The sequence below is a fragment of the Plecotus auritus genome (genome assembly GCF_963455305.1).
Source record: "Plecotus auritus genome assembly, chromosome: 9".
Classification (NCBI taxonomy): Eukaryota; Metazoa; Chordata; class Mammalia; order Chiroptera; family Vespertilionidae; genus Plecotus; species Plecotus auritus.
In genome coordinates this window covers 18,927,425-18,954,836 of record NC_137783.1, presented here as the reverse complement: position 1 = coordinate 18,954,836, position 27,412 = coordinate 18,927,425, and the positions used below count along the sequence as shown (strand labels likewise).

At 38.9% G+C, this 27,412-nt stretch overlaps 1 protein-coding gene across 1 annotated transcript; it reads right to left on the bottom strand.

The window, feature by feature from the left end:
* Positions 1–361: 361 nt before the first annotated feature.
* Positions 362–27,412, bottom strand: OGA (O-GlcNAcase). Its single transcript, XM_080642857.1, has 16 exons — positions 26,521–27,412; positions 22,658–22,709; positions 22,156–22,253; positions 20,454–20,584; positions 19,949–20,120; positions 18,212–18,310; positions 16,505–16,789; positions 14,302–14,460; positions 13,240–13,853; positions 12,692–12,866; positions 9,461–9,546; positions 8,403–8,507; positions 7,635–7,720; positions 7,163–7,355; positions 3,594–3,753; positions 362–2,513 (listed from the first exon to the last, which is right to left on the bottom strand). Exons 1-16 carry the CDS (start codon positions 26,717–26,719, stop codon positions 2,377–2,379), a joined length of 2,751 nt encoding a protein of 916 aa, XP_080498983.1. The 5' UTR covers positions 26,720–27,412; the 3' UTR covers positions 362–2,376.

The window sequence follows — 27,412 nt, the reverse complement described above, 5'->3', positions numbered from 1 at the left end:
TCTATCTCATATTTTGGGCTACTCTCCCATCTTTCACCGTTTAATCAAGAACCACACAAAGCATGTTCCTTATCCTGTTGGATGGCAGGAACTCACTCAAACGACTTGCTCCCAAGTTATTTACACCCAAGTTAAAACTGGCAAAAGGGTGGCTAGGCCAAGAACCAGTCTACTTTTATTTTTGGCCTTGCCTTGGGAAAACCGGAAAGGAGGTCTTTTATTGGAGATGGGAGGAGGAGAGGGCTGCCTTCAAGAGCTATGAAGAGGGAGGAGGAATACTTGCTTGCAGGTGAGGCATGAAGGGCAAGAGAAAAGGTAGGAGGCAGAAACAGAAATTAGGTTTACACAGTACACCACCATACACATTCACTTCAAGTTTTATTTTGCCTCTTGCATGATCTTCACATAATTTACAGTTCGTTTTCTACAGGAACTGAGCTGTGATCTAAACAATCAAGGAAATGTTATCCAACCTTAATAAATATTCACAACCATAGAAGGTAGCATAGCATTTTACAATCCTAGAGTGATGAATGTATAGGCCTGGACATCTGGTTCTCAGCATCTGTGACCAGAAGACTTGCCAGTTATTAAAAGCCAAGAAAAAGCCACAAGCAAACGCTAAAAGTCTTAATTCCATAGGAGGTTGGCCCTGAAATCCTCCAGATAAAATGCCACAACTGTTCACTAGTGTAGAAAATGTATTTAAAGAGAAGCCCGTGACACTAAGCCATTTAAACCAGTATCTTGTAGAGATATTCCTTTCACACCTCAGCCCTTGAAAATGCAAACGTCCAAACTTTCCAACATACTATATCCTATCAGTTAGAGGTTTCTACCCTGAAAATGAGGCCTCCTTTCTTTCCTCCCTTCATCTCACCCATTCAGTGCCACTCACGGGCCTTGGTTGGAAGTCACTAGTGGAACCCCTTCTAGGTATCACCCTTTAAGACTCTCAAAGCCCATCCTGATGGAATCCTATGAAGAAAAGTATGTTTCAAGTTTCCTTCTCCTTGCCCTTTCCCTCTCAGCTCAAAGTTAATCAGCTGATACAAAACTACAGGGAAGCTGATAATAAAATACTGTTATGAAACTATGAAGAAGTCAGCCAGTCATGATGAAAAAATGAATCCTGCAGAAATAACCTGCTAGCCTCATGCTCAGAACCCTTAAATACACCAAATCTAAATTAAAATACATGAAGCTCTCAGAATCTGTAGTTAAAGGAAAAATTAATCATTAAGTCATTGATTAAAGTATACTCATTATTTGTCTCTTTTAAAAATTCGATACAAACATGCAAGAATTAGGCTGTGATTTAATAAAACCAATAGTAACAGGTCTTGAAATGAAAGGACAACTGATCTGAGGGCAAATGGGACCAATCAGTCCCTGAACCCTACTTGACAGATGTCAAACTAACATTACACATGCTGACCTGTATTGAGGTTAATTTCTAGAAGTGACTGTACTTGCAACAGATTGAGTCCTATGAAGTTAGGCTTTTATACCCAAAGTGGTTGTGGCCTAGCTTAGGTGGGAGGCACTTTAAAAATAAAACTTCTAAAAAAAAAAAAAAAAAAGCCTAAACAACCAACCAAAGACAAAAAAGTCACTTTCCACTGATTTATATTATTCAAAGTGCCATCACACCTTTCATTTTCAAAATGAAAAAAAATTACAAAACCGGTAAACACAAAGGTAGGCAGATCACAGCTAGTTTATATACAAAAAATTTACAAGCTTGTCATTTTTAGGCTTTTGCCACAAACAAATGCACATTTGTCCCTACGAAGCACAACATGCCTGAACCAATCATCACTACAGGAGACAACTGGCCATGGCTTTACAAAAAGCAGAATAACTGCCCAAAATTGAAATCATTTATTCAGCTTATACTATGCCACAACCATCCCACTTGGAATTTCCACCCTGAAGGCTCTGAAACCCACTAAATCTTTCTCATCTCTGCCATGTCCCCAAAGAATGAGAGACATTTCATTCAATAAGCCAAGGAGGATGACAAATGATTTTGATTACTCTAAGGTGAAAAATGCAACCACACTGGATGCAGAAAACAGTGCTGACTACATTTATTGAAGACCCCCTTCCTATAAGCCCACGTAAGAGGTCTTGACACCTAACACAAGACCCAAAAGGGGCCCACATATCTATTTCATATAGGATTTGCAGAAGTACTATCTTCTAACCAGTGAGTAGTCTCAAAATATGATGCATGAGTTTTACATAGTCTTCTTTGTTTCCAATCCCAATTGACTGATCTGTGGCCGCTCCAGAGGCTGAACTGTATAAAGACCCCAACCACCACCCACCAGGTTAAGTTAAGAGACTTCGGACAGTTCATAGTGCCAAGTGTCACAGGCTTCGGCCAAGTATAACCACATCCTTTGGAAATCCTTCCATTTTTGCAATTTCAAAACAGCCTAACTTGCTGTAAAATTCCAGAATTCTTTTATCATCTGGTCTCACTTCACAGAAAGCCCCTCGGGAGCCTAGAAATAAAACAAACAATCAAAATACATAAATAAGTAGAATTATGGATATAAATTGACTACTTTTTTAATATATTTCAAACAAATCATAGTGGGAACTTGTCTATTATTAGCCTACAATTTTTTAAATTTGTATTAATATTAAATGAATGTTAATAATGATCATTATTAAATATTGTAGTGATAATTATCTTAAATGGATATGTTAACTAGCTTGAATGTGGTTATTTCAAAGTGTATTTCCAATCATCAAACTGTACAATAAATATATACAATTCTTAACTGTCAAATATACCTCAATTGAAAAAATTCAACTGTAAGTGCAACTCTTCTCCAGAAGGAAAACCTTTTGGGGAAGAGGTTGTAAGAGACTTGAAAGCAAAGGATACCTCTGCTTAATATTAATGTTTTAATATTAAGTTCCAAGCACAACACTAAGAATTATGCAGGGTTGTTTAAATTATTCCAGAGGGACAACACTGACTCAAAGGATACAAAAATGCAACAGGTGCGTTCTCATATATCAACCACCCTCTAATGAGGACTCAAAAGCTGCCCACTCTTGTATTGCCCAAAGATTACAGTTAGTTTTTTTACAACTTTAAAAGGCCGTTTAAAAAGCACTACAACAGAAACCGTATGCAGACCTTAAAGCCTAACATACTTATTACTGGCCCTTCACAGAAAAAGACTTCATACTTATGTAAAGCCACATTTTTTGAAGGTTGAGTTTAGCCAAGCTCAAAGAAAACTGGTCACTGTATTCCTAAATGAAATTTCTCCCCAAGGTTCATTTAATGTTCAACTATCATTTCTGAGTCTTCTGGCAAAATAAATATAACCTCATGTGTTCACTTCTTGTTTACTTGAGGCTCAAAATAAGCATTCATTGTTTAAAAGAGAAGCATTTTTCAATGATTAATACTCAAGCAATTCTTGCACAACTAATAATTCAGAAGCCAAATCATAAATGGTGGAGAAGGGAATGTCCATTCACTATAATTCACTTCTTTTTAACCTAAAATATAGTCCTGTCCCTACCTAACCCAAACACCAGCAACTCCACAAATATGTACTCACCATTAGCTTTCAGTGAAGATAGGAGGCAAGCCATCATGCTTTTGGCTACACTTGGGTCAGTTACTTTTTTGTGAATATCCACCTTTATCAGAGAAGGGAAGTTGGCAAGGAAAGTTTCTGGCAACACTTCCTGTTCTTCATGGAAACTCAACATTATTTTCTAAAAATTAGAATTTTCTAAAAATTAGAATCTGTTTTGATTTTCAGTAACCACTCATTCTATATTTAATCCCAACTACAGAACTCAGTAACAGGAAAGGAAAATAATATTCAGTAACTCCTCCAGTCATATAATTATCACATGGGGAATTAACTTAGAGTTCCAGCTAAAGCGTTTTCGCTTTCTAAAACTCTGTCTAAATATAGTATATGCTGGATTGGATCTTGGGACAGAAAATGGACTTTAGTGGGAAAACTGGTGAGTAGTGAAATTTATAGTAATGTACCTAAGTTGGTAGACTTGGACAAATGTAGAAAGTGGGTGAGGGATATAAAGGAACTCCGTAGCCCTGCCAACATGGCTGAATGGTTGAGCATGCACCTATGAACCAGAAGGTCACCGTTCAATTCCGGGTCAGGGCACATACCCAGGTTGCAAGCTCAATCTGCCGGTAGGGGGTGTGCACAAGGCAATCAATGATTCTCTCTCATCACTGATTTGTCTCTCTCTCCCTTCCACTCTGATATCAATAAAAATATATTTTTAAAGTAAATAAAGGAACTCTGTATTACCTCTGTAACTTCTTTAAATTTAAAATTATTCAAAATAAATTTTGTTGTTGTTGTTAATCCTCACCAGAAGATATTATTCCCATTGATTTTTAGAGTGTGGGAGGGGTAGAGACAGAGAGAACATCTATGTGAGAGACATTGATTGGTTGCTTGCTTCCCACACGTGCCCTGACATGACCAGGGATCAAGCTTGCAATCGAGATACATGCCCTGACCAGAATCGAATCTTCACCCCTTCAGTCCGTGGGCTGATGCTCTAACCACTAACCAAAACCAAATAAAATTTTAAAAGTTTGTCTGGCTTGCATAAAAAATATGAATGTGCTTAACACTGCTGAACTGTACACTTAAAAATGGTTAGGATGGTAACTTTTATGTAATGTACATTTTACCACTTTAAAAAAAAAATATATATATATATATATATATATATATATTTTAGATTTCAGAGAGGAAGGGAGAGGGAGAGACAGAAACATCAATGATGAGATATAACCATTGATCGGCTGCCTCCTGCACGCCCTCACTGGGGATCAAGCCTGCAGCCCGGGCATGTGCCCTGACCAGGAAACAAAACTGGGACCCTTTAGTCTGCAGGCCAACGCTCTATCCACTGAGCCAAAACCAGCAAGGCTACATTTTACCACTTTTTAAAGAAAGTTTATTAATAGACACATTTTATATGGTCATTCTTTTTATGTTCCTATGCTGAAAACAGTAATTGTCAGATATGGAGCAGCAACATATCAACAGTTCAGTCACCAGCATGCTGCAGTCAGCGTCAATGCAATCCCTTAGTGAAGCCACTCCCAACCAGCCTATTACAAAGCCATCTGGCTAGGGGCAGAAGGTAAAAAATAATAATAAAAACTACAGAGAGAATGTGAGTACACTGGTGTAGAGAGAGTTTCAGAAAAGAGGAGGAGCAAACTAAGAGTCCAATATATACCTGAAAGTATTTATTGAACATAAAAAATTATCCTTAAGAAGGAACTATTTTTTAAAAATGCATGTGTTGCCCAAGCCAGTTTGGCTCAATGGATAAATCATCAGTCTGCAGACCAAAGGGTCCCGGGTTCGATTCTGGTCGGGGGCACATAACTTGGTTGCAGGCTCCTCCCCAGCCAGGGCCCTGGTCAGGGCACGTGCAGGAGACAACCAATCGATGTGTTTCTCTCACATCAATGTTTCCTTCCATCTTTCCTTCTCTCTTCCACTCTCTCTAAAAGATCAATGGAAAAATATCCTTGAGTGGTATTTCAAACAAACAATAAAAATGCATGTGCTGGCCCTGGCCAGATAGCTAAGTTGGTAGAGCGTTGTTCTGATATGCCAAGGTTGCAGGTTTGATCCCCAGTCAGGGCACATACAATAACCAAACAATTTCTATGTATAAAACCCTAATATGCAAATAGACCAAACAGCAGAACAACTGAACAACCAGTCACTATGACGTGCACTGACCACGAGGGGGCGTGCGCGGAACATGGCAGGCATCCCCGCGGGGGCGCTAGTCGTTGTTATTAGGGCGGGCCTCTGTTGGTTATTGAAAATTTGTTGCTCCCGCGCACCATAATGCCACCCAGTACTCGCACCCACTGCCAGCGCCTGGCACCAGCCACGATTGCTCAGTGCTGTCCGCAGGTGTGAGCAGTGGCTGCCAGCCCCAATCACCTCTCAGGGCTTCTCCACCTCCCCCTGCTCCTGAGGGGCAATCAGGGCTGGCAGCCACCTCTCACACCCGCTGTGACTGCCCCACTCGCACCCACTGCCAGCACCAGAGCTTCCACTCAGACCCACAGTGGGCACTGGAGCCATCACTCACACCCACTGCCAGCACCTGGCACCAGTCTCAATTGCTTGGCACCGTCAGCGGTACAAGCAGTGCCTGCTGGCCCCGATTGCCCGAGGGCTTCTCCACCTCCCCTGCTCCTGAGGGGCAATCGGGGCAGCAGCCACCACTTGTACCCGCTGACAGCGCTGGCCCCAATCGCTCCTCACCGTCAGCAGGTGCGAGCGGGACCGGCACCATCAGCATGTGGGAGCTGTGGCAGTGGGAGGGGCCCGGCAGGGGCACAGAAGATGGGCTGAGACCCACCCCTGTGCCCAACGCAGCCTCGAGGCCCACAGTTCCTTTAAAGGTGCACGAATTCGTGCACTGGGCCCCTAGTGAATGCATAAATGGGATGACAAAAAGATGTCTCTCTCTAAAAATCTTTTTTACAAAGTGATATGTGAATAAAGCTAGTTATGGGGAGATATATAAGTAAAATAGTGGTTTGTTTTTTTTAATGCATATGCAATATATAAACCAAAATAATCATTAATTGACCAATGTGGGGCACAACGTTTTTTAGAGGAAAAATTCACTGAAGTTGGAACAGACATAACAAGTGCTCCTATCAGAAAGCAGACTCTCAGAAGCTCACCCCTATTGTTTAATTACAATGAGAAAACCATTACTGAGAAAGCCAGCTTAGCCTCCTGATAACGAAGCAAATGTTGTCCTATACTTGTCCTGAGTACCCAGAGAACATCCTTAAGTTTGGTGCTTCAAAACAGGGAGAAAAAAAAAGGAAGGTTGTTTATACTGTGTTTTTAACCAAGGACATATTAGAACTATGCTTCCAAATCAAAAACAGTCCTAACAATGAAGAAACAGTAGAAAATAGCATGCTAAGAATAAGCCCTAAGATTCTTTTCAATAAGAAATTCAGGAGGAACTGAGATTTTAAGATGGATCTACTTTAAAAAAAAAAAAAAAGTATCAGCTTACTTTTTAATAAGTGCTTATTCAGTAAAAATTACTATAGTGGAATTCTAAACCTGTGCATTACCTCCGCCTCAGATAGCTCTTTGTCACCATTTGGTTTGGTATACTTCTCCTGCATGAAGGGAATCCAGGAAATTTTACATTTTTTAATGAAGGGGGTCACATCTACAGTGCCCAGGGCATAACCACATATGCCATCTTCATCTTCTAGGACAAAGCAATAATCCAGGCTGAGGGAAAGCAGCCCTCCTACTAACCTGCTCAGAAGAAAAAAGGCCAGAGTGAGTTTTTAAGTTACTAACATAAAATACAGACTTCAGTAATGTTAAGGCCCAAAGTATTTGAAGGACAACCTATGGAAACTATACTTGGTATATGAAAAAAACTGGAAATACACACATCTTAATATTCAAATTTTATTAAATGTGGGATTTCTAAAAAAACTGTATTTCCAGTCATCACCTCCCCTCAACCTTTATCAGGCTTTGAAATGTCTACTTCCCAAATCCAACAAATCCAAATACTTCATCACATACTTGTCTCCAATAAGGTCAGGCTGACTTTGAAAAGGTAAACCCACTCCATCGTCATACATTTCTCTGCAAATCTTGTACACGGAAGCCTGAAAATATAATCTAGTTAACTACCACATCAAGAAAAATTGGCAAGTAATTTAACAATGTAATTCATAAGTCAGACTGGACATCTAGGACAGGAGGTAACAAAATGTCTGGCCTGTCATAATTATCAACCTCTGCTGTTAAATAAAGATTTACTCATTGAATCATAGTTGTAAAATCAGTAGAAAGTAGCATGGTTATAGTAAACACTGCAAAGTGCTTTGTAGAGGGTGTATATAGGCAGTAAGTAGTGGATTCAAATCCAGCAAACGATCACTTGTCTGTTTTCTGGGATATGTTATTGTCTTTAAATAGGCTTTCTTTTTTCTGTAGCTGACTGTCACTAGCCTGTAGGCAGTTCCCAACTGAAAATTATAGAATACTAATACACTGGAGAAAATCAGCCAAGTACAACATATCATTTAGACAACTTGGGACTGTTTAGTAATTTCAACTTTGAATACATTTCATCTAATTTTTTTTAAGGGAAGAATTAAAGACCTTAGCACAAGATAATGAACTCCTTAGGTTCTTCCTTAAATATACCCCCTCGCCCATGATCAATGTTTAGTTAACTCTAAAGTTCATGTTTTAAGACAGAACTAATTCTTTTAACCAGGAGTTCAAAGGAAAAATAGTAATGTGCACCATAACCATACACCAGGTTGGTAGACAGACAATTACCTCATCTTTAGGAAAATATGGTCTGATAGTATAAACTTTGGAGGTAGGAGTCAGTGGGGGTGGTTGAAAAAAGAGATCATTTGCCCCATCAATTGGCAGCAAACGCTGTAGGAGGAAAAAAAAGATGGATTAGTGTTGGGAAGATATTCATTTTTTTACATGAGTGTACACTGCAGACTACCAACTTAATATTAACTGGCTACTGCAGGCAGACCTAAAGACGAGGGGTGTACTATGTTTTACTAAAATAAACACTTCTTTACTGGGGGAGGGAAGTGCTTCTGAATAGAAATTACCCAAACTGAATTACATAGTTTTAGTGGCTTATTAATAGGGATTTAAATTTACAGTAAAAAAAAAAAAAAAATCCATTCCAATTATGACAAATTTCTTTAAAAAAAAAAAATCTCATATAGACCATCTTTCTACTAAAAGATGGCAGAACAGAATGTCAGAAGGAGAGGTTTGGTCTGAAGAGGGTTATCTGTCCAGGAGACGCTTTATCCCCAAAGCAATGCGCTTCAGTTTGCTGTGCGCAGCAGAGCACCTGTTGGGGGGAGAAAAGTAGAGCACCTGAAAAGTCCATGAACAAATTCTAGTAGCAAAAATGCTTCAGATTTCCTTCATATTTTCACTAACAGACTGTTCTTTCAAGTGTTTTATTTATAAGATAACTGTGAAAGTATCCATAAGCCCTTTCACCATCATTTGCATAATTATTCATCCTTTTTGCTCATGGAGTTTCCACTGGCAGACAAGCATGCGCGCATTGTGCATTGCGGGCGCAGATTAAAATGCTGTGCGACCTGCAAAGAAACAATGTGAAGTATACCTAGAGCCGCTGCGCTTCGCAGGCGCGGGGGGAATTGGCAGCATCTCCTTCAGAAATTACTGTGAAAGAGGAGGAAAATTTGATTTAAAATCCAGCTATGTAACTAAATTGAATTTGGGACTAGAAAGCCTTCGGCAGACCAATCCTTCCAGCCATCTGATGCGCAACATAAGGTTTCTCATAAAACAAAGAAAATGTCAATTCAGTTGTGAATTCATATTGATACCTGGAACTCTCCTGCTAGACCGCCTCTAAAGGCCCAGGGTTCTTGGTCTCCAATTAAGAACTGTGCTGAAGAATGACTACGACACCCTGTTGAGATCAGATCCAAGCGGAGAATGTTACGAGAAAGGGGATTTCCTGGGGTCTCAAACGTCCAACAAACACACACTTTGTGGAAATAGCTCTCTAACAATAATAATCCAGGGTTTCAGGACAAGGCTGTGATAATTTTTTTTTAGTTCATAATGGAATTTCAATGCTGATGTTCCTTCTCTGGTTAATAATCAATGTTAAGAGTTCTACCCTTTAATTGTTGGAAGGGAAGCAAGTCTCAAATTTGTCTGGGTCAAGTTTATATATTGTCTAGAAATGGCCATAAAAATCAAGTCAGCTGCTTGCTCTGTAGTAAAATTACAGCAACTATAAAGTGAAATGAATGAGACATTTTATTATCACAGCCCATGAAGGAATTAAACCTGTCTGAAGTCACATTTTGAGGAAGGGTACAGGAGAGGGAAAAAGGGGAGAAAAGGGGTTAATCTTGTCAGAAGACTAAGTTCAGCAGAATAAAGGAAATTGTTCATAAGTTGGCCACAATGAGAACAATATATTTTTTCTAACAAGGACAATCCAAATTCAAACTGGCTAGTAATAATACCAGCCTGACAGAAACTGAGAACTAAGAAGAGCCAACTGATGCTCCTAATTTGTCCAGAGCTAAGACATACTTTTCTTAAAAGTATGACACTATCTGGCTCCTCTGATTGGCCATTATCATCTTTGCAGTGCACTGAACAGATGCTTGAAGTAGCAGGCTTTGAGGTCCAGAAGTCAGCATTAAGGTTTACCACTTAATCACCTTCATATTCACATGTAATAAAGGCAGCTAACAATAGAGATAATTAAAGGCAAATATGTGGAGGCCAAATCAAAATCACCTGCCTAGTCTTCTGACAAGATAAGCAGCGCGACATGTCTTTTCCATTTGAAGACAGCATTCTACCTCCTGTTCAAGTTAACAGTCTCATCATCAGTACAAGGTATAGTGTGCTAGTCAGACAGTCCCAAAGCAAACCAATTTTTTTTGTTGACAATTCAGACCCATTAAGAGATTATATCCAGGTTTGTCATTTTGTAGGGGTAGGGGTATTTTAAAGAATAACATATAATGTAATATTTGTAAAGTAAATATGAATAGGGTCAAAATTTAGGCTATGAAGAGAACCGGCCCCATTCCATAGCTCAGTGTAAATTTACACTGCAGAAAAAAACTATACCTCTCAAACTTTAAGATCAGCCAATTTCCCCTACCCCCCACTTTGAGACTACAATGTAACTAGCACTTTCAACTATTACAATAAAAAGCTGCATGTACGAAGAGCTGTGTAAATGAAAATATGGTTAATGCCTCAGTCGCTGCGCAAACGTGACTTCAGTGCATATCTACTGCCCTTAAATCTACCTGAGCTACCTCACAGATAGAACCTTTCAATTTAAACTAATTAATCATGACCCGCTGTGAACATCTGCCGCTGTCCATCCATTAGTAGTAGACACTTGTGCTGAGGATTCTCCCATCTGTACACAATGGGGAAGAAGATAATAGAAGTCGTTAGTAATCAAAAGTACTGCATAGCCACATTCTTTAAAGGACTGAATGCCAGCTGGATTGGAGAGAGGAGGAAAACAAAGGGTTCTAATTGGTAATTCCCTGAAATTACTACAGAACCATGAAAATACTCTCTTTGTTGTGAGCTTTTAGTAAGCTTTTCGAAGATAATCATTAAAAACTTCTAAGATGCTCTGAGCTTGAGATTGTACAACAGCTATCTATATAACTGGAGAAAGCTGCACCATCATTACACAAAACAGAGGTAAAGCCTGAGAGGAAACAACACAATATCTATAAAATCAAGAATTTAATTTTTATTAATTCTTGAATTAAAAGCTGAGTATCAAATGTTTTAAGAGATACTTTCTCAAGCTCAATAATCCAGATTTCAGAGTAGAAATTTAATATTTAAAACCCTGCAAGGGTTAATTATAACCGTCAGGCAGAAGTCTGGAAGGCAATTATTGCCATCCAACAACCAACATAGAGGTTTTTCCTGAGCCTAAGAGCAGACATCTATCACGGAAAAGAGGTATCTCTTGGAGCCTTTTAACAAAAGGTAAAAATTCTCTCTTCTACCAGTTGTGTTATATGTACAGGAAACCAAAGTCCTATATTTTCAAATTAACAATCAGAGACTAATCTTAGCTGCTAATTAATTGTATCACAAGGAAACTTATTTTTTAATATTTAAGAACCCCAAGTATATAGGTAGAAAGTGAGAAATCTCATTGCCACTACTCCTTAGTTAATCTAAGCTCACAGTATTTCACACATCTGCTTCATAACCAAGACCATGTAACCCATCATAGTATTTGTGACTACTATGAAAACTATGACATATCAGTTAGCCTTGCTGCCTGCTGCGTGCAGTATTGTAAGTCCATTACATATTCCTTACAGCTGGAATGATAACCTGGAAATGAAATGAGGTCTCTGGAGAAACTTGGCCATGCTGGTGCTTTTTACCAAGTTTTAACATTAAAAAAAAAAAAAAAATACTGTTTTCAAAGGAGACACACAGAAGTCCATTTAATGAACAGATTTCTCAGGGGGCTGTAACTTCCATCCCCTGCTAAAACCAATTACGTGGTAGAGAAATAAAGAAAAGGCCATGTGAGGTAACACTAAGGAGCACCAGAATAGCCCACCACTAAAGCTCGCATGCGCACAGGGCTGGGAGGATGGCTTCCTCTTGCCAGGCCCCTTAGGTCACTTCAGCAATTGTTCTGTTAAAGGGCATTAATGTTATCAAGACACAGCAAGCAGCAGAGAGCTTACAGAGTCACAATTCATAGTGTCTCATCTCCAAATCAGACAAAAGTGGGATAAAGGGTTCCATCCAGGAAGCATTCAGTCGGAGTAAGTTAAAGTCAGTACTTTCTAACACAATATTTATGCTGAATTAGCCCAAGGGAGAAAAATCAATGTACTCGATGTATTTACTGAGACTTGTACCTCAAGTCTGCGACAATGGCTACATGTTTGAAAAAATTCTAGGCAAAGTATTTAAAGAGTTGGAAATTTGCAAATTCCCTAAATGTTTTTCTCCTATGGGATAATCTGTCTTTTTTTCTTTAAGGGACAATATATCTGGGAAGAGATTATTCCTGGTGCACCTACCTAACCACTGTACAAAAGACTTCACCATAGACATTATACTCTTGATATCCCAAACATAGGAGTACATGTCATAAAGGATTGTCCTGTTGGCACAATTGGAAAGCCGAGTGAACATTCCCATCACTAGTCCACACATTTCTTCAAACTTGGCTGCTCGTGACCGCCATTCTTCAATCTATTGAGAATCAATAAAAAGACTCAAAAATTTGCAAGCTTAGTAAAATAATCTAAAACAGTTCTAAATTAAGCTGTTTGCTATCAGGTGCCTGCTTAAACTCTTTAGACAAACAATAAAAGTGTGTGTTGACTCAAACTGACTAATATTCCTAAAATAATCAACTTTGACTTTCCTTCATTCCTAACTATAAGGTCAAACTATGGAACTCTATGTACCAGATTTGGTAGAGTGCACATCCACTTTATAGAACATATTTTAAGATCTGGTCCATTTTCTGCCAGTTACCAGTGTACTCATTTTAATACCTCCTCCATATCATGAACATGGGGACCCATCCAGGCTAGAGAAGCAAGTAAATAGGTATACTCACTTTTTCAGAGTCTTTTCCTTTACAATTGACACTGACAACACTGCTATTTGCTCGAAGCCACTGGAACTCGCGTAACATCTGTGCTCCTTTGGGTCCATGTTCATAAGGTAGGTAGAACAGATCAGCAAGTAACTGCAAATCCTCCAGAGTCACTGGTTCTACAGTGTATAAAGGCTTTTCATTTGGAGCTGGCACAAACTGCTCCTTGTTTATCTGTTCATCAGTCTGCATAGGGGCAATATCACTGATGCAATCTTCCTGCATAGACATCTCTGGGGATTTTGATTCAGCTATGCTCTCTTTATCAGTGTCCATTGGTTTCAATTCCTCTGCCATTTTAGCTTCTACAATTTCAGTTAATATTTGATTGTCATTCTTGTGGTCTGTTTCTTCCTGTTTTTCCACTACCATGTCCATGGGTTCCTCATCTGACTGTTTCTTTTCTTCTTCCTTGGTCAGAACTGTAGGTTCACCACTCAAGGCTGCTCCCTGACTCATAATGGGCTCCTGGTAAACCGTTGTAACTACAGTTGTGGCATTTAAAGAGGGCGCTGTAACTAGGGGAGTCCCATCAACTACACTTGCTTTAGCTCCGCTATGTGCAACTTGCCTACCTACAAAAACAAATTGTCACAAAGAGAAACAGAACAAATTAGGTCAGAGACATTTTCTTATCATATCTGTAACTGGAACTTCAGTTTGAGCTTTCAAATAATGTAAGCCCTGAGAAAAGTACAATTTTTCTAAATCACCAGGGAAGTGGAAAAAGAAGAAACAGATGATAAACATTCCTAAATATGCCAACACCTGTTATCCTCTCTTTTGACGATCAGCATTTAAAAACAGTTAAATAAGTATTTCAAAATAAATATTTTTAAAACAAATTAGCACTCCATCAAGATAACAGCTATTTACAACCAAAAGATTTCAAAAACTTTACTTTTCTCTAGATCCCTAATCATTTTGCTTGGTGGGTCTATGGCAAGGCACATCACAAATATTCTTTACTTTTTGACTCAACCATGTGATCCACCCCATTACAAAAAATGGCCCAAAACTCACTGCTGTACTGATGAGGTACTCCAAAATCCTGCAACCATTCTGTTAAAGCTAACTTTAGAGCCATCTGTGGACTATAAAGTACATCAGTTTCAATATCTTCATCACTGCCTTCATTTTCTAATTTTATTTGGATTGATACAGTACTGTCTTCACTGTCCGCTGCAAAAAAACACAAGAAACAGTTCTGATTACAAAAGCCTCCTGACAAGTAAGGGGGACAAACAGCACAACCAGAGAAGCAAAGAACCAAACAACAAACCCCACACATAAAAGTGCAAGACCCTTCACTGAACAACGTCACCTAGAACAGTCACGTAAATGTACTGCTAAACGTAAAATCCCAACTGAAATTAAAAACACACAATAATTTTAGAATTACTAGAAAAGTCATTCATAAATGCCCAACGAGTACCAATTATTGGGAATGCAAGGTTAAAGGCACTATGCTTTTCATAAAGAAAGCATTCCCTACCCTTCAGGGGCTTATAACTTAATGCATAAATAATTATGAAAAAATAACGGGCAAACTAATTAAGTGCATTGGGGGAAAGAGTAAAAGTGATTAGAGAGTCCACATATGAGCACAAATAATAAGCAAATAAGAAAGCTCTGAACCAGGAAAGTGGTGGAGAAAATTAAGTATGAACTCTGGGTTGGTATTCAAAACCCTCTAGTCTTAGCTATCCTCATTTCCCTTACATGGCCCAGTTTGGCTAATGTCTGCTACTTCTCAACATGCTTCATGCCCTGCCTTAGAAGAAATAGGAGCTCAGTGCCATGAATACAGAGGGAATGGAGATTATATACCTAATTTTGTGGGGTTTTGGGGGGAAGAAGGAGGGTAACAATGACTGAGCTATAAAGGGAGGCATTAATTCAATAACTGGAAGCAGGGGTACAGAACTATATACCAAATATATCGTGATGGAAGATGATTTGACTGTGGGTGGTGGGAACTCAATGCAATACACAGATCATGTATCACTGAAATGTACACTTGAAATTTTTATGATCTTTTTAACCATTGTCACCCCAATTAAAAAAACAACACACACAACTATATAACTGCCTCCCACCAAGCATCACAATGTGACATTTCAATACCCCCAAAATGAGCCAAAATTCAAATAACTTTGAATGTTCAGTGTCCAGTGTTTCCACCTATAGACCACCAACCCTTCAATGCCCAGCAAACTCTACTCATACTTGGACCTAGTTTAAGTATCCCCTCCTCTATTAAACTGTTTCTTACCACCAAATTTGCTTATCAGAAATAATCACTCCCTCCCTCTGTGTTCCTACAGCACTTTGTAGGTAATTATTTCAGCACTTGCCATATTATAAGTACAGTTGCCAATATACTTTATACAACACCAGACTATGTTTTTCAAAATTAGGGAATACTTTATTTTTTGTACCCTTAGTGCTGGGAAGATACACTTACCACACAATAGGTATTTAAATGTTAATGACCCTTCAAGTAACAAAAATAAGATGATCCACTGCCTGTCAGATGTTACTTGTGACACAGACATGTCCTCTATCTTTAAGGAAAAGGACAAGAATGAAGACATGTCCAGATTTCAGAGTTTCTGTCCTTGGTGGGGGACATAGCCATGGAGTAGCATCCTTTAGGGAGAAGCCAGTGATCCCAGCCCAACCAGAGGCCTCCTGAGACCACGAGAACAATAAAGTGTCTCCTTTCCCCAGAAAAAAAAAAATGTTAATGAATAAATAACTATCAGCATTCTCTTACTTGGAAATCAATTAGGAATTTTTCATAAATAAAAAATCAGTAAGCCAACATTTAAAAAATGAGAATATGTTCATTAAGCTGAATCTAAAGTAACTCAGATAAGAATATCTAGTCATCTAAAATATCCCATTAATAAAATCACCTAAAAACATAAACTAAATCAGAATTCTAGGGATAGCATAACACTAAAAGACTAGTCAGAGTAGTCAAAGGTTAAGTGACATTTTAAAAACAAAAACCTGAGGCCAAGAGGTTGTTATTAGGTAACTTGTCCAAAGCCATTCAACCCTTCTTCTATCATATATGTACATATCTCATTCATAGGACTAAATAACACACCTTTAAAAAAATCTCTTAAAACTGTGACAACAAATGAACACTTACTTGCCAATGCCTCTAGTTAACCCCAGCTCTTCTCCCAAGGTAAGGGTTAAGTAGTATACTTACTCATCACTACATCTTTTCTCACTCCATTCATGTTCGATTTGTACCAGGTGGCAAGGGTATGGATAGCAACATAGTTGGCTTCAAATTCGCAATTTGGATTAGTCAGGACTCCTTTTAACCGTGGGATGAGTTCTGTGGATCTTCCTTTGTATGGGCCCAGAAACAGTCTCTTCTGATCATAATCATTAGCATGAATGTTATCCCAGATTACCGGAGCTCTCTTAATAATCTTGGAAACCTCTTCGATGGACTCTACTGGAATTTCTTTAGAAACAACTTTGGGACCTAGAAATAATGACGTTTTATTAAAAAACCCTTACACATGATTCTTCAAAATACACCGCACACAATATTTTACTGTGTTTTCTTTGTTATGTGGATACTTTCTTTTTTAAAAATGTATTTTATTGATATTTTACAGAGAGGAACGGAGAGGGATAGAGAGCTAGAAACATCGATGCGAGAGAAACATCGATCAGCTGGGGATGTGCCCGCAACCAATGTACATGCCCTTGACTGGAATCGAACCCAGGACCCTTCAGTCCGCAGGCCAACGCTCTATCCACTGAGCCAAACCGGTTTCAGCTATATTGACACTTTCTAACAACTTTTTTTTTAATTGATTTGAGAAAGAAATATCAATTTGTTGTTCCACTTATTTATGCATTCACTGGTTGCGTCTTGTATGTGCCCTGACCAGAGATCGAACCTGCAACACTCTAACCAATTTATCTACCCAGCCAGGGCTACCTATTTTTCTTTTCAAAATAACACAGCAACATGTCTTTTTACTCAGTTTTATTCACCTTCCCATTCCAATTATTTCTTCAGATTTCTAGAAATAGAATTAGTCAAAAGTTATGAATATTTAAGGTTTGGGCAAGCTTCCTCAAACTGATATTGCTTATAAGAAACTTTTTTATGTAAACAATTTCTTTTTCCAATATAATATAGTATATCCTTAATTAGATCCCAATTAATCTAAACTCTGGGAGGGTTTCTGACCTTTTTTTTTTTTTTTTTAATATATTTTATTGATTTTTTTACAGAGAGGAGGGGAGAAGGATAGTTAGAAACACCAATGAGAGAGAAAAATCCATCAACTGCCTCCTGCACACTCCCTATTGGAATGTGCCCGCAACCAAGGTACATGCCCTTGACCGGAATCAAACCTGGGACCCGTCAGTCTGCAGACCGACGCTCTATCCACTGAACCAAACCGGTTAGGGCAGACCTTAATTCTTAGAATGAAAGCTCATATAGCTTGCTGATTACTAGCTATCAATTTAGCATGCCAGCTTTCATTTTATATAACAAAAACAGTCTCCTAGAGCTGGGATCAATACCCTTTAGCCCAGTTCCCATAGATCTATTATTTATCAATAAATGATATTTAGGTTCACTGGAAATCCTCAAAGATGTTTCTTATACTAAGTGAAGAGTGAATACTTTGTAAAAAGAGAATTTTAATAAAGTTTTCTGATTAAGGCTCAGTTTTTAAGAAGTATCCAATTGGGGGGGGAGTGAAGGCTGGGGTTGGGGGCAGGCTGGGAGAGGACAACGGGGAGGGGGGGAAAAGGGGGGGACATATGTAATACTTTCAACAATAAAGAATTTCTTTTAAAAAGTATCCAATTAACCAGAACAACCAACTTCTCTAGGTCCTAATTAATTCAAAGTATCACTGTATAAATCTTAAAGACTTACCTGTCCAAAGCACCTCAATTCCAGGTAGAAGCTTTTCACCCACAGTCCTTAAATAAGGAGACTGAGACACATTTGGATAACAGAAAGTGCCACAATATTCTGAATGTAGGGGGGAACATAAGTAAAATAGTTAGGAGTGAAATGGTCTTGAGTTTTTAAATGGGAAAAATATGTCTACTAATTCTAAATTCTTTTCATCCATATGATAAAAGGCCTCCATGTCATGCCCCAAAGGAAGTAAATGCAAATGGGAAGTTCATTTAAGAATCAATTCATTTTTTTTAAAGTCAATTCATAAAACCTAATATTCTAAATATAAAACCTCCAATATTAGAGTACAGATCAATCCTATGATCATGAAAGTTTATTGCAGAAATAATTTAAGACTTTAGCATTTTCTACATAATTCTGACTTGTCTCCATTTTTTGAGTTACAATCACAGGCCAAATAGACTGAATTGATAATATTGTTAACAAAGAATGCAACATTATGGTCATGGCTATTACTACTCAACTGCAACTAAATTATAATTTATAGTGAATTGAGCAATTCCCAGTATAATCTTATTGAACATTATTTGAGTACTCATGTAGTATCAGACCACCAAGATAAGGTTGCTGGCTCACAATACTCAAGACAGACACACAAAGTTAAATAAACAGTCTAAAATTTCTTAGAACTTATTTATCTCTTCCTAAATAAGAAGTTAATTCTTGGGAAAATTTCTTATAAGCTGAATTTTGAGAGGCAACTAAAAGAGACTAAAACATTTTCAATGGAAGGAACCAGGAAAGGAAGGAGGGGAGGAAAAAGGAAAAAAAATTATTAAGCTTTCTATGCTGACTTCTGAAATTAAGAGCCTAGTTGGGAATGGGAGGAATGATAAAGGACAGAGATACATGGGCAAAAGAAGGAAGCAGCAGGAAGAAATAAGAAATGACTAAATTAAAAGCTATGTAAATGTGTTTTTTTCTAATTTTCATTTTGATAATACTAGAAATCCTGAAAACGCTGTCGATATACAGTAGCTCCCCTTTATCTGCTGGGGCTACGTGCCAAGCCCCCAGTGGATGCCTAAAACCTCAGATGGTACTGAACCCTATGTATACTATGTTTTTTCTTATACATACAAACCTATGATAAAGTTTAATTTATAAATTAGGCAAAGAGATTAACAACTAATAACAAAATAGAACAATTATAACAATATATTGCACTAAGTGTGAATGTGGTCTCTCAAAATATCTTATTGTACTCGCCTTTTCACTTAAAGGAAGCACTTTACAGCTTCTCTTTGGCATATCTGAACTGCAGCATCAGTACTCTTGCACTTTGGGGCCATTATTAAGTAAAATAAGGATTACCTGACCACAAGCACTGAAATATCTCAACAGTCAATCTGACAACCAAACAGCTAAATGACTAGTAGGCGGGTAACATGTAATATTTTCCAACCATGGTTGACCATGAGAAACTGAAACTGCAGAAATGAAAACATGGATAAGGGGGACTACTGTATTTCCAGTGCTAAAAATACATAAAATCTTCTGCCTATTCAGTTATCACTTATTAAGTCCTAAAATTTCTCCAGTTTAAGACTTTGAGAAGTATCTTCTAGAAAAAGAATTTCTATCTTTATACACCCAAGGGAGAGGGTACAGCACAATAAAGCCCAAACATGGTCCTTTGAAAGTTATGTATTTCAAGACTAAGTATAAAACTATTATATACAATACCTGTGGGACAGAAGAGGAAAGTTTCCGGCTCTCCGAGGTACTGATAAATTTCATTTGTGATGGAGACCTGAGCATGAGCGAAAGAACTGAATACCTCTTTATCTGCTGCACACATGTTATGGTCAATATCATCAAAAAGCAAGGCAAATGACCTGCACCCAAACTGAGAAACCTAGGGAAAGAAAAAAACAAGAAGCCTTACCAGCTCATCTTAGAGTAAAAAATACAGAATTCCAAAATTAAAGTATATACTTAATAGTTATATTTAAAAGTCACTTGTAAGCATTCTTTTAAGAAAGTTCTTATGCAAAATGAAGTTTGAGAAGCACTGATACCTCCAGTAAACTTTAGAAAATACCCTTCTATTAAAAGCATTAAAGTAAAAAATCTGTACAGAAACAAAATGTATGAATTTGGTTTCCTTTTAACATCATAAAAGCAACACAGAAAACTTAGTTTCAGGTACTGATTCAGGGAAAAAGAATGAAAAAGTTAAGGAAATTACCTGGTCAAGTTTGCGTTTCAATGTAGAAACTTCCTTGGGATTAGAAAAGGTAATATCCAATCCAGGTGAGATAGCATAGATGAACTCTATCTCATATTCCCGTGCAGCAGAGATGAGAGTCATAAGTTGTTCTAAAGAACAGAGTCCATGTTTTTAGAAAGCAGCATAGAAAACTAATAGAACCTCACCTTTTGACAGAAAAGGTCATTTCTCCAATTTACAATGAGTCAAAAAAGGAAGTCCCTTAATTTCACAAAATTGTTATGTTCAATGTAACAATAAAAAGAAAACCGTTTTCTTGAAAACCAGGGTTAAGTGATGGCCTTAACAATCCTGCCCCCTCATCTTTGTAACTACAGGAAAAATATTCATTACAGATTTTAAGTTTTTAAAATGTGCTAGTTTTCCTAAATAAACTGAAACACTATTGCACAACACAGAATATATCTTTAAATAAGTTTCAGTGGTATCTCAAAATACATTTTGATTATGGATCACATTAAAGTTCATTACCAGCATCTCCAGAAAACAATTAAGTTGAAGACACTTATACAAAGTAGTAAACACTTGATGGAGATGGGATTAAGTTTTAATTGCTTCTAAATAATTTAAGAAAACTTTCTGTCTTCAGTGCCTTGGCTGGGCTCTATAACCAAACATCTTGTATGTATAACATTTAATTCCAAGTATGAAAATGTTTCCTCATTTGTTGCCCTGGCCAGTTTTGCTCAGTGGGTAGAGCGTCAGCCTGCAGACAGAAAGGTCCTGAGTTCGATTTCGGCCAAGGGCACCTTCCCGGGTTGTGGGCTCGATCCCCAGTGTGTGACATGCAGGAGGCAGCCAATCAATGATTCTCTCTCATCACTGATGTTTCTATCTCTCTCTCCCTCTCCCTTCCTCTCTGAAATCAATAAAAAAATATTTTTTAAAAAAGAACAAAGCCATTCTCTTATTAAAAAAAAAAAAAAAAAAGAACAAAGCCATTCTCTTATTTAAAAAAAGCACCATTTGTCTAATTTACAAGGAGGTTCTGTGATATACTATTTTATTTACGAATTTTATATAACTAACTCAACATAAAAACACATATAAGGACAGTTTGAGATTGCTTTTCACTTCAGTACAGGCCTGGACTCTGGTGAGGTCTTTATTTTAAATAAAGACAGGACCAGTAATAGTAATCAAGTAGTCAAGACCAAAACATACTAAAGCCTAAAGCAAAAGGATCAAGAATACTGATCCTATCTTTATTTAAAATTTTGGTATTTTGTTAATGGATTTTTTTTTTTTTTGCATTAACTTTGGTTTTAAAAAACTGCATAAAATATTACTTATTCCGATTTTTTTTTGAGTCCCATAAAATTTGTGTCCAAGATGGGTGCCTCATTTGCCTGGCTCCAGGCCTACCCCTACTTCGGCACCCTTTCATCCAGTAGCCCACTATTTAGACCACTAGCAGAAGTTAAAATGTACAATTTATGACCACAGAACAGATGGAGCCAGACCAGCAAACCCATGAATCACACCATGGCTACGCACAGTTAGCACTAGTCTTTCAATCTGCACTAACTCGTGTTGTTACCAAATAGAACTACCTACAAAGCGAAAAAAACACTTAATAAAATTCTTGTACCACTATATTAAAAATACAGCTGTTTTCTTCACACATTCTGAATTTATGGATTAAAAAGAAAAAGATTACCAGCTTCCTCCACTGAATACATCTCTCGCCAAAACATCCTATGTTTGTAGTCATCTTTTGGGGCATACAAGTACGTATTTAATTCCCATTTCTGGAGCCTTGAGGGGAAAGAAAATTGCATTGTGTATAAACAGGCACATGCACAGGCTGTAAATCTCACCTTCCCCCCTTTTGTTGAAGCACTCTTAAAAAGCTAATAATATTCTGGAGCAGTAGCTTTTAACCTTTTTGTGGAACTGTAAAAAATATTACAACAAATGTCAGCATATTAAACAGTCTTAACTAAAAACACAACAACTCCAAGTGAGGCAGGTGAAGCCCAAAATATATTCAGCTTCCCCAGGGAAGTTTGAAAACCAATGGCCTAGGTTTAGAAGAGGTAAAAGATCAACTTCTACAACTGAGAAATCATCAAAATTGCATCTGACTTCTTGTTAGTATTTCTTCAAACAAAAGGAAATGTTAATAATTTAAGACTCTCCATCATAAAATAAAAATTTACCTTCTAAAGAGTTCTTTTCTCTGTTCCATAACCCAAGGTCTTCCATAAAATCCTGGATTCAAAGTAAGAATGAAATTATTTTCAAGTTTCAAAATACGTTAAACTGTTTGAGAAAAAGCAGGTTATAAAACATAAAATACAATCCCATTTTGTAAAAAAAATGTGTACAATTATACCAAAATCTGAAGGGTATTTAGTAAGTAAAACATTAAGATGTCTTTGGGTGGTGATATTATACGGGAATTTTTATTCCCTTTTTGTTTGGGTAAATTTTCTGATTTTTCTACCATGAACACATCTATAATAATAAGTGTAATATGCTAATTAGACCTGACATCCTTCTGGATAACCTTCCTGAGGAAGCCAGGGCTACGGAGGGAAGCCAGTGCTGTCAAAGGGGGAAGGAAGGCCTACCTCTTGCACGAATTTCATGCATTGGGCCTCTAGTTACTTATAAAGTCCTTTAAAAACAGCAAAAGAGCTCTAGCTGGTTTGGCTCAGTGGATAGAGCATCAGCCTGTGGACTGAAGGGTTCCGAGTTCAATTCTAGTCAAGGACACATGCCTGGGTTGCAGGTTTGATCCCCAGTGGGGAGTATGCAGGAGGCAGCCGATCAATGATTCTCTCTCATCTCACTCTCTCCCTCTCCCTTCCTTTATGAAATCAATAAAAACATTAAAAAACAAACAAACAGCAAAATAGCCCTGGTCGGTGTAGCTCAGTTGGTTGGGCGTCATCCTGGACACCAAAAGGTTGCCAGCTGGATTCTGCATCAGGGCACATGCCCGGGTTGTGAGCTTGATCCCCAGTAGGGGGTATGTAGGAGGCAACCGATATTGATGTTTCCCTCTCACATTTTCACATTGGTATTTCTCCCTCTCCCCTCCTCTCTCTCTAAAAATCAATTTAAAACTCTTCTTTTAAAAAACAACAACATAAAAACAGCTAAACACCGTCTCTTTTTACTTCCAGGAAAAATACATATATAATTAAATCTAACTTTAAAAAAAAAATCTCAATCTTACAATGGGGGAAAGAGAAGCAAAGTAACCCAAAACTGCTATTAGTAACAATTACTACCTAGGAGGGGAGTTAAACTGCTTTTAAAGGAGCGGAGATAATAAGTAAGGTTGCGGGTGGGGAATCAAGAACAGAATTAGAAAATAATCTGATTGACCTAATTTTATCATCAAAATTTTCAAAGTTCCTGATATAAAAGGAACCCAAAAAAACACCTTAAACTACATTCACAACAAATTCAACAATGAACTGGCCCAAACAGGAAGCTCTCAAGCAATCTCAATTCCAGAGCAAAGGTTTGAACAACTGATTATTCAAGAATATTATTTGCTCCAGAGTGTCCCAGGTAGGGAGCAAAGCACTAGTAATGCACATTGCAGGAATCAAATTTGCAGACTGATGACTCTGGTGGTATAAGCACCAAACTGGCACTGGAGCTCATGGTTGTGCTAATCACACTTTACAAACTCGCCTGACCTTTATTTTCTGCCTCTCTCATCTATACATTGGCAAGAAATTAGGACAACCTCTCAGAAGTACCATGAAGAAGGTTAAAATTCCATTTTGAATACAAAATGCTGTCTACACACACACACACACACACACACACACACACACACACACACACACACACACACACCCAGTACACACAATCTACCTACCTATGAGACTAACTTAAAACCAAAATTTCTGAAATGTATTAAATTCCAATATCTAGACAAGATGGTTACTCTGCACCACAAGGACAATGACAGACCTCCCCAAAAAAACATTCATTACATACCAATGTATGAAACTGTAGCATTTTCAATCTTGACAATTCAGTGTTACCCTCTTACAGGTGATCACCCTCTTAAGGTGATCTTGCTTAAAACAGTAGGTAAATTTTATACAAGTCTTTATAGCTTTCCTAGAACACTTAACATTATCATTTTTCTCTTAAAGGAGTATGCATTAAACATCACTTTAAAGCTGCCTCAATATAGAAAAGAATCATTTTCAGAAATCCTAACTTTGCTCTTTGAATGTCAGGTTGGTTTTGGTTAATTGGCACCAGAAAGAGGAAGCAGTGCTATTACACAGAAGTTAAAACAAACAAAGGAAACAAAAAAGGAATCCTGACAATACCTACAGTATTTCTATCCCTGTTCATTTTAGGAAGAGTGCCAACTTACAAGTACAAAAAACAAAACAAAACAAAACAAAAACAACTATCAGGTGCTTAGTAGCCACCAAGAAAATATACGAGGGAATGGGACAGATGTGGGACAACACATAAGAAACAAGAAAACTCTATTCTCTAAGAAGAGTAGTTCACTTTTTTTTTAAAGAATAGTTCACTTTCAATACCATTCTGAAAAACAAACCAACTTATTCAAACTGCAACAAGCTTTTATCTAATTACTGAAGGCAAGTTTCCTTAGACTCACTCTAGTCTAAGATTTCTGTATCCTCCAGTACTCCTTTAACTCCAGTCAAATACAAAAGTAGTTTTCCATTCTGTCTTCCCCAAATTCTGCATGTTAACTTTGAGCTGTTTCACTCCTTACTGAAAATTAGTCTGTTCTCCCCTACAATTTACCTAAAATACAATAACTACCACCCATCTTTCAAATGAATACACTATACCAGCAAATTGCAACTGGTGTGGACAAGAATTTTTAAAACATGACAACAGCCAACACAATAGCTATCCAGTGTGAATTAATCAAAACTATACCTATTTTTTTGTCAGATTGGCAAAAAATCAATTTTTTAGTGTACTGCAGATTTTCAGTAGTTTATATGTGCCATGAAATGAAAACTGCTGAAAACTGCTGCTGTATACCGATAACACTGATACTAAGAGGGCAACAATCCTTTCCTTTCCATGCTTTTTTGGCTTTTTATAAAGACTAAAAAAAAAAAAAGACTAATTTTTATGCACTTTTACTCCTATACATACCATTACATATAGGAGAGAATAAAGCAGACAGCTAGGAAACCCTGGGTCAGCCAAAATACTTCAGTAAATTCAAATACATTTGTATATGCTGTACTCGAGGAAACAGTAACAATGTAACTGATTAATGCTTCCACACTGCATATACAGCCGAATATTTGTCCATTATATTAATAAATTGTGATACAATGTGTTGTCATTTCCCCCAACTACCAAAAAAGTCCATCATTCCTTTTAAATGGAAGTGGGAAGGGAGGTCTCGAGAAGGGCATTTTCAAACCACGTCTGCAGTCACTAAATTAAAATTCCGTATCTCAGATATTAAAATGAAAGCTTCTTCCCTCGGGGGCAAAGCACAATGGTTGGCAAGGGGCAACTTTCTAGGCTGCAAATGAATCTTCAAATGGTGGGGGGGTGGGGATGACTGGCCAGCAAAAAAGAATTCTAAGCTAAAAGGAAATAGTAAAACTATCGGCCTACTGTGCTTCTCTTCACTCCAGGAGTACAACAAGCATACTTGTGTGGGTTATTTTTTCCCAAGAGTAACATCCCAAGGAACAAACAGGTATGAAGTACCACTCAGAGCCTAGCCCTAGGCTCCTCGCTGACGCCTCCGCAGGAGAACGCCTGGCTCCCAGCCCGAGGCGGGTGGGGTCAGGCTTAATTGCCAGAGGGGAATTCGACGCCATTTAAGAACCAGAGGGGAGACTTGCCCACCTTCTTGCCTCTCGCCTGGGTTAGCAGGGTCCAATTTCAAAACCAGGGTTTTGAGCCCCCCAGCACTGCCGCCCCCTTCCCCCCCCCCCCCCCGCCTCACGAGGACAGAACCTGTTAGTCCTGGGTGGAGGCGGGGGGGGGGGGTAGGGGGACGCTCTTGCCCAGCCCGCGCCAGAACGCTCACCTTCCACCACGCCACACAGGAACTTCCGAGCCCCTCCTGCCGCCCCGGACACCGCAGCTCCCCCGGCCCCGGCTGGGTTGTCTTCTCCGGGGGCCGGAGTTGCCGGGGGCTCCAACGATGCCCCCGCGGAGGTGGCAGGGTTGGCGTTGAGCTCGTTCTCCCGCTCCTCCAGCGCCGCCTGGCTCTCCTTCTGCACCATCCTCCTGCCCCCGACCGCCGCCACCTCTACGGGTCCTCCTCGGCCTCCGTCTGCTGGGCCCCCGGCCCAGAGCCCTGGACAGGGCCTCGGCTCCAAGTGCTCGCCTCTCCGGCTCCTGCCCTTCCCCCTCTGCCCTTCCCCCTCCCACTCCGCAGGGACCCGAATGCCCGGATGAGAAGGGCGGCGGCACCGGAGCGAGCCCTTTGTCAGCTGCAGCCTCAGCCTAAGCTGGGGAGCGGGAGGCCTAAGCCGAGAGCGAAGCTGCACCTCTCGTCCCCTGGAGGCAGATGGCAAAAGCTGCTTTTCTCGTTCTCAGTTAGCCTCTGTTGCCTGCCCTATAAGCTTAGTTCTTCCGCTGTTTCCCCCCCGAAACCCCGAGATCTCTTCTGCCGCTGCCTCTTCCACCAGCTTCCTGTTTATCCGCACTGCGCCTGCGCTGGAGACCGGCTCAGACCGGTCCCCTCAGCCCGGCTCCCCCTCCTTATTTAGGGCCAGCCTATTGCGATGCATTCGGCAGGGAGAAGTGGAAGCGAGGAGACGCGGAAAGCGGAAGGTAATGAAAGCAGTAGGATGTACCACTTATGTTCGCCACCCTCCAGAACGAGCCGGGCGCCCCGGGACGGACAATTACCCCACCCAAAGAAAGGGAATGTGGGAGGGGGCTGCAGTCGATTGGGGCAATTGGGAAAAGGG